The sequence below is a fragment of the Alexandromys fortis genome, unplaced genomic scaffold, assembly GCF_014885135.2.
Source record: "Alexandromys fortis isolate MF-2015 unplaced genomic scaffold, M_Fortis_MF-2015_v1.1 scaffold_173, whole genome shotgun sequence".
NCBI classification, from domain to species: Eukaryota; Metazoa; Chordata; class Mammalia; order Rodentia; family Cricetidae; genus Alexandromys; species Alexandromys fortis.
In genome coordinates, this window is record NW_026068051.1 from 281629 (window position 1) to 289661 (window position 8033).

An 8033-nucleotide genomic window follows, 5' to 3' on the forward strand; every position below is an offset into this window, starting at 1 on the left:
AAAAAAAGAATGCCTCACTAATAAAAGGTACCAAGCCATGTGGCTAACCATAGACAAGAATTATGGGTTAATTTAAGTTGTAAGAGCTAGTTAGTTAATGATAAGCCTAAAAGCTAACAGGCCAAACAGTTTATAATTAATATAAGCGTCTGTGTGTTTCTTTGGGACTGAACTGCTGTGGGACCAGGTGAGACAGAAACTTCTGTCTACAACAACAAGACATACCGACTACACAATGTCAATACAAGGTCATCATGAGAAATGAACTATTCAATTTGAAACTTTCCCTTAATACAGATGTTCACATACAAAACAACAAAGTTCAATTCTGTGACAGACATAACTGTGCTCTCCCCAAAATTCTTATGATGAGGTCTTAACCTTCAAAGTGACTCAGTAAGAAGGCAGCCATGTACAAGTCAAGGATAAAAGCTTCCAGAAACCAGCCTTTCATCAAGCACCTTGATCTTGGATTTCCTGCCTCTAAAACTACAGAAGGGGGAAAAAATCCCACTGTTTAAACCACCCAGTCACCTACCATATTAATTTAGATACTTACTTTACATGATATATAAAATAACCCAAGATCTGTAATACACATGGGAAGCTAAGGCTTAAAATTAAAACAAAACAAAACAAAACAAAAGATTGTCAGATTAGGAAACTGTAGGGCATTTATTCCTTTTATGAGAGGCACTAATGAAAAAAAGTAAAAGCCCAACAAAAAAAGACTTTTCCAAACAGTGATATCTCATCAACCTACAGGGAAAAATATTCAAGAGGTCACTGATGAGATGTGTTATTATACTTAAATTACTCTTTTTGGTATGACCACCATAATGCTAAAATAAACACCCTTAAGAGTTCAATTTAGCAAGCCAGGCATGGTGGTGCATTCCTCTAATCCCAACACTCAGGAGGTAGAGGCAGGCAGAGCTCTGTGAGGTCCCAGACAGCCACACAGAGAAACTCTGTCTCAAAAAACAGTTTAGCTAGAACAGTAGTAGAATAATATTCCGTTTTAAATAATGGACTTACTCAGCATCAACTGAGCAAAGTGGCACAAACCTGTAATCTCTATACAGGAGAGTACAGTATAGAGAGACTGAAGCAGAAGAAAGGCTAAACTACAAAGTGATTTCAAGGTCAATCTGGGATACAAAGCAAAAGCTGGCGCATGCACGTGCACACACATACACACTCGCACGCAAGCACAAAACCAAGAACAATCCAGTTTAGTCTCTTCCCATTTCTGTGGTTACTTCCTTTGCTTCTTCTTTAAAAATAAAAAAATTATTTTTTATTACTTTAAATTATGTGTACATGTATTTGTTTGTGGGTATGTTAAGTGCAAGTGCCCATGGAAGAGAGGCATTGGATTCCCCTAGAACTGGTGTTACAGGGAGTTATGAGCCACATAACATGAGTGATGGGACTCCAACTTAGGTCCTCTGCAAGAGTAGTGTACACACTCTTCACGAATGACTCAATTCTCTAGCCCCCATGCTTTTATTTCTATATAATAGTAATAATAACAATAATAATAACAATGCTAAATTTAACATATTATGTATAATTATCTTTTAAAATTTAACATTCTTGAAATCTCTAACTTTCTACTTTTGATCTGTTTCTAATAACCCTAATACAGATATGACTGATATCTGTAACATGCAATATAATGCCTCATTCTTTTTTTTTTTTGGTTTTTCGAGACAGGGTTTCTCTGTAGGTTTGGTGCCTGTCCCGGAACTAGCTCTTGTACACCAGGCTGGCCTCGAACTCCCAGAGATCCGCCTGTCTCTGCCTCCCAAGTGCTGGGATTAAAGGCATGCGCCACCACCGCCCGGCTGCCTCATTCTTTTTTTATCCAAAATTTGCATCCACTATCCTTCCTTTTTTAAAAACATCTATTTATTTATTTATTTATTTATTATGTATGCAGTGTTCTGCCTACATGTATGCCTGCAGGTCAGAAGAGGGCAACAGATCTCATTACAGATGGTTTTAAGCCACCATGTGGTTGCTGGGAATTGAACTCAGGACCTTTGAAAGAACAGGCAGTGCCCTTAACCACTGAGTCATCTCTTCAGCCCCCCCCACTGTACTTTCTAACAAGACCATACCACTGTATTATTGCTGTGTTCCCGTTAATCAGTTAAACAGAAATCATCTATTCATTTGCCTTTGTATCAACTAACATAACACAGTACTTTGTGCTCCTCTATGGGTGAGTAGTCATGAAATAAATATAGAAGCAATATATAAAGAAAAACTTTAGATATTAAGCAACAAATGAAAGAATTTAAAAGGTTAGCATTAACTTTCTCAATTATAGATAAAAGAAAATTATCAATACAGTATCATCAGACCTTCAAGTCAGGGAGCACTTTCACATGCATGTGACCCTAGATTTAATTCCCAGTACAAACACAGGGTACACACACAAGTCAATCATTTAAACGTATGCATACAGATACATAGTGTCAATAAAACTGCTGTATACAGATAATTATCTTGTACACTGTAAAGATTGGTCACTCGTGTTAGTGTAATAATACACTGACTGGCTAGGGATGACAAGACTAACAGAATTCTAGGAAGAGGAGAAGCACAGATGCAGTCACCAACGAGATGCAGAGGAAGCAAGATAAAAATGCCTTACTGAGAAAAGTACCAATCCATGTCGTTATACATAGATAAGAATTATGGGTTAAGTTGTAAGAACTAGTTAATAATAAGCCTGAGCTAATAGGTCAAACAGTTTATAATTAATTTAAGCCTCTGTATGTTTCTTTGAAACTGAATGGCTGCGGGAGGGGGTGAGACAGAAACTTCTGTCTAGAAAACAGCACGTGGCATAACGTATTAACTACTGAACAAAAGACCAATCACGTACTTGTCCTTCTCGTTTTCCTCGTGCTTGGTAAGACTGCACAGTTGAAGAGTATCAAGCTGCTGTGTCACTTCTTCTGCCCAGCGACAATTCACTAGTTCCCGTAGCTGAAGTGGAGCACTGAAAAGAAAATCCATACACATGTATGTTCTAGCTCAGACATGCAAGATTTTTCTAAAATAAGTATTCTTCAAAAGAGACCACAATATTATTAAAACAGTAAGAAAAGCCAAGTATGGAAAAGCACATCTGTAATCTTAACACTAAGGGTATAGAACTGAAGAGTTTAAGGCCCATTTGGGTGAAACAATAAGTTATTATTTAGTGTAAATACAATAAATAGTCTGGAAAGAAAAAAATGTTAAGCTACACAATCACTATGTAAGAAAAACATGGCACAACACATAAAATGTAGTCAGGATACAGTTCCTGCACTTCTGCTTCTAAATCTACTCATCGTCTTCTATTCAACTTTATCCCTAAGGAAAAGAAATGTGGGAAACTGCAGGGATGGAGGGGAAAGCAAAGTTTGCCTTTATGCATCCTAGGGCATCCTCTTTTACCGTTTTCCATTTATGCAAACAGCAAAACACTCACCGACAATGAGGACACTGAGCTCTCTGCTCTGTCAGCCAGCGCTGAGGAGGCAAAATAATTAAAGTTTGATTATAAAAACATCATTACTTTATATATCTAATCATTATAAACTACATTTAATGAGTTTAACTCTCTAGTGCCTAATTTATTTTAGAGATACAGAAATAACAGGCAATCTACTACTCATCATTATCATTACAGGAACAAATTTTCAAAGGGATAGAATTTATCCCAAAATAGTACAGAGGCTACTCTCCCTTAGGAAAGCAAAGGATTCTAGGGCTAGCTGTAACTCACGAAGATGTAATCTTTATAATAATGCCATCACTCCAGTCTCAAAAGTAAGCCGCAGTGATTTTTTTATAACTAATTACAAACCACAAAGTTTAAGGTAGTACCAAATTTAGTTTGTAAAAAGCAAACTAATTCTAAGGTACACATTATGGGCATGTAAATCAGTCCTAAAAACATAAGTAAGCACTATGGCCGGGAGGCAGAGGTAAGTGGATCTCCGTGAGTTCGCTAATTCTAGGACAGCCAGAGCTACACACAAAGAAACCCTATCTTGGAGGGGAAAAAAAGTCACTGGTGTCCAAGGTTACAAGTCTGAATGATAGGCAAAACAAAAGACATAAAGACATCAGGGTCAGTTTGAAAAAATAACATAGCTGGGAGGTAGTGGCGCACGCCTTTAATCCTAGCACCTGAGAGGCAGAGGCTAGCGGATCTCTGGGAGTTCGAAGCCAGCCTGGTCTACAAATTGAGTTTCAGGAGAGTCAGGGCTGTTACACAGAAAAACCCTATCTCAAAACCACCCCCCTGCCAAAAAAAAAAAAAGAAAAAAAAGAAAAAATTTTATCCTAAGTAAGTTCAAGATTCTGGAACGAAATGAAGTAAGACATCTTAAAAAGTCAATGCTATGCTAAAAACGTTGCTTTGTGGTAAAGTCCTTGCTGGTCACCATGTTTAACAACACCCCACACAAAGATAAATAAAACCAACGCTAAAGGACTAGATCCAGGACCCATATATAGATGAAAGCTAGAACTGCAAAAGTAAATCCAATATCTCACAGTAAGTAGATGCATTTAGAAATAAGGAAGAGGAAAAGGTAACCAAGAATCGGCCAGGTTCAACACAATCCCCAGAGGTCACAGGCACTTTCAAAGAAACTCAGTCTAGATAGACGCCACCAAGCTTTCACTACAGTGATGGAGACCAATCCATCTCTGTAGCTGCAATTTCATAACTTAAAAGACCATGTACACTGGGTGATAAACTACTACAACAAAACTTCACAAGAGGGTAATATTTTCTAACTTCTCAATTCTCTTTTCACTTATTTCCAACTAGCCATTGGGCAGATTATTCACCTAAATCCTACAGCTAAGAAAACAATGCTAAGAAAGATAAAGTTTCCCCCTTTACCAATGTGACAACCAGTTTCATATGTTGAACTCTAAAACAGACTTAATTAGATAGTTACTCTTAAAAAGATTCGATTCAGCTCCAATATCTGCTAGTCCTGTGACTAGAAGAAAATCATTTGGGTGCTATAGAGATTACTCTTGACAAAGGGACATTTTTATCTTTTTCTTTTTCTTTGTGTGCTTATGAAGGTATGGACACCCTGAACTAGCTGGTCCTCTTCTTACACTGTGAAACTAACCTTGGATCGCCAGGCTTAGAAACAAGTAGTTGATTTACTAAGTACTAAGTCATCTTATCATGGTTGAGAATACTAGCTGCCTTTCCAGAGGACCCAGGTTCAATCCCCACCACCAACATGGCAGCTCATAACTGTCGGTAATTCTGCTCGCTGGAGATCTGATGTGCTCTTCTGGATTTCAGGAGTACAGTACACACATAATGTACAGACATATATGCAAGCAACACACACAATTTACATTATAAAATGGTGCTCTGTTGAGAAACATTTATTAAAGAAACATTTTAAAGGGATGCAAAATATGGTAAGAGAAAGGGAAGCCAGGCAGTGGTGGCGCACGCCTTTAATCCCAGCACTCAGGAGGCAGAGGCAGGTGGATTTCTGTGAGTTCGAGGACAGCCTGACCTACAAGAGCTAGTTCCAGGACAGGCTCCAAAACCCTGTCTCATAAAACCAAAAAGAAAGAAAGAAAGAAAAGAAAAAGAGAAAGGGTCATGGTTAATACTTACAGTACAGCATTCAGGAAAAAGAGGCAGGTGGACCTCTGTGAATTTGAAGGCAGCCTGGTCTACAGAGTAAATTCCAGGCCAGCCAGAGCTGCAATGTAAGACCTCAAAAGAAACTGTAAGATCTCAAAACAAAACAGTTAACAAAAACAAAACTGAATGCACATAAAATGAAATACAACTTACCCTAATACAGCTGAAACAACAAAGCTTGGAGCAATGAGGACACAGCCGAGCATCCCGCAATTTCTCCATACAAATGAAACATCGGAAAACCTCAGCAATGCTCTGGAAACAAAAGATACAGTAAGGTTCTCAGATTACACCAAATCAAGCGGAAAGAGCAGCAAAGGCTGTACCATCAAGCCCAAGGAGCCCCACATGGTAGGAGAACTGACAGCTGTCCTGACCAACACATGAGCTCATCAAGGCTCACTCAAAATAAAGAAAAACATAATTGGAAAGATAATTAGATTAGTTATTGGAAAAGTTTTCTGGACCAAAGAGAAACTAATTCGGAATCCGAATTTCTGTCCTGATGTAATCAACTGATTATGTGAGCCGGGAAATCTGCATCCACTAAAAATTTTAGTGTCACTTCTGACATCTAGTTGCCAATAAAAAAATTTGTAAACAGGAAAGTTTTTAAAAGGTTGTAAATAGAAAAAAAAAAAACCACAATACCATTCTTCTTTGCAAGTTTCAGAGGAATATATCTTGAAAGTAACTGACAAGTTAAAATTAAAAAACAAAACTAAAAATACTGTTGTTGTATATTGCAAGTTTATTTTTGCAGAATGACGTTTGTTTTTACTCCATCCCAGAAGAATTAAACTCTCCTAAAAACCAAGAAAAGTTTACAAAACCTTTCTACGGCTTTCACAAAAGCAATGAATGATTCTAATCATTACTGCAAACTGGAACCTGAGAGATGGGAACTCTAAATGGCTCTGAGAAAACCACTGGGTGAACTGAGTTAATCTCAAGTGCAGTGCTCACTCAGTAAGTTACCTCTTACTCCCCCCCCCAACACACACACCCCAGACAGGGTTTCTCTGTGTAGCCTTAGTTGTCCTTGGCTGTCCTGAACTCAGGACCAAGAAGGCCTTGAACTCACAAATGTACGACTGCCTCTACCTTCCGAAAGTTGGGATTAAAGGTATGCGCCACCAATGCTCGGCCTCCTTACTTTTTAAAAGCCAAAATTACATAGTACTTTAGTGTCTGAACGGTTCAAATTTTAATTATCACTACATAGCATAGTTGTATCCCCCCAAAAAGCAATCTTTTTGAGCTTCTAGCTCTCATGGAAATATCCCAACCATGAAGTCATTCTATAAGAACCAATGCTGGAAACTAGTCTTTAAGACCGTAGTGTACGAGAGGTGTGTGCGTATCCTACAAAATGTACCGCTGAGGGTGAAAATGTTTAACCATTCCGAGCAAGTCGTGGCGCGAAAGCAGGGCAAGTCCTTCCGATGAATTTGCAATTTTGCTCTGGAAAGGCTCAACCTGCGAGCAGGGACGAGCACACGAGCCAAGGCAGCGCTGCAAACTCTCAGCACCTGACTGCGGAACAGCTTCAGCACCTGGCAGCCTGAGGGCAGCAGACAGCCGAGGGCCAGGCTGCCTCCCACAGGGAAGGCGAGAGCATGGCGCCCCGGATAGAAAAGGCTCCCCGATGGCGAGGAGCCCAGCCGCCACGCTCCACAACGCCCCTCACCTCCACACTCTGCTCGTCCATTGCCTCCGGCGCTCGGCGGGGCCCTCGGCGACCCCCGGACTCCGTGGTCTGCGCTGTCAGCCGCCGGCCCGAGGTCGCCAGCTCAAATGCGCCCACCTCAGCAGGCTTCCACATCAATGCCACCTCCGTGCCCCATCCCGTCAGGTTCCCCGCCGGCTAACCCCCATTTCGCCATTTTTATCCGCGCACCAGCCCTGGGGCGGAGACGGTGGGCTAGCGGTAGCCGCAGCGCCTTCCAGCCGCCTCAGCTGCCGGCCGGCGTCCGCGTGGGAGCCTCGGCCCACGTGACGCCGGCGCGCGCGTGTGGAACGGCCGCGGGGCTGGGTCCGCGGCAAAACCTGCGCTGCAGGGAATTCGCAAACACCAACGGTAACCAGGGCAGCTAGAGGCGCGGCAGCTGGGAGAGCGTGGTGCGCACGCTCACTCGGCGGGGGGGGGGGGGGCGGGGCCCGGGCTCCCGCGGTGCGTGCAGCTCGCAAGCTCGGGGAGGCGGTGCGGCGGGCCTGGCGTCCGCACCCGGCTCTCAGGTTTTACCGCCCGAAAGGCCGCAGCCGCCTGATGAGCGGGAGGGCCTCAGTTGGAAGCCACGCCTCCAAGTAGTAGGAACTGGGAGATGTTTGC

At 41.7% G+C, this 8033-nt stretch overlaps 1 protein-coding gene across 3 annotated transcripts in view; it reads right to left on the reverse strand.

The window, feature by feature from the left end:
- Positions 1–7535, reverse strand: part of Trim37 (tripartite motif containing 37) — a 127413-nt gene extending 119878 nt beyond the window's left edge. For all 3 annotated transcript variants that reach the window (XM_050119539.1, XM_050119538.1, XM_050119540.1), the window contains exons 1-4: positions 7392–7535; positions 5855–5956; positions 3494–3534; positions 2900–3016 (exon numbers count right to left, since the gene is read on the reverse strand). In XM_050119539.1, coding sequence (XP_049975496.1) covers positions 2900–3016; positions 3494–3534; positions 5855–5956; positions 7392–7526 — 395 coding nt within the window. In that variant the 5' untranslated portion in view covers positions 7527–7535. The remainder of the gene's footprint in view (positions 1–2899; positions 3017–3493; positions 3535–5854; positions 5957–7391) is intronic.
- Positions 7536–8033: the final 498 nt, after the last annotated feature.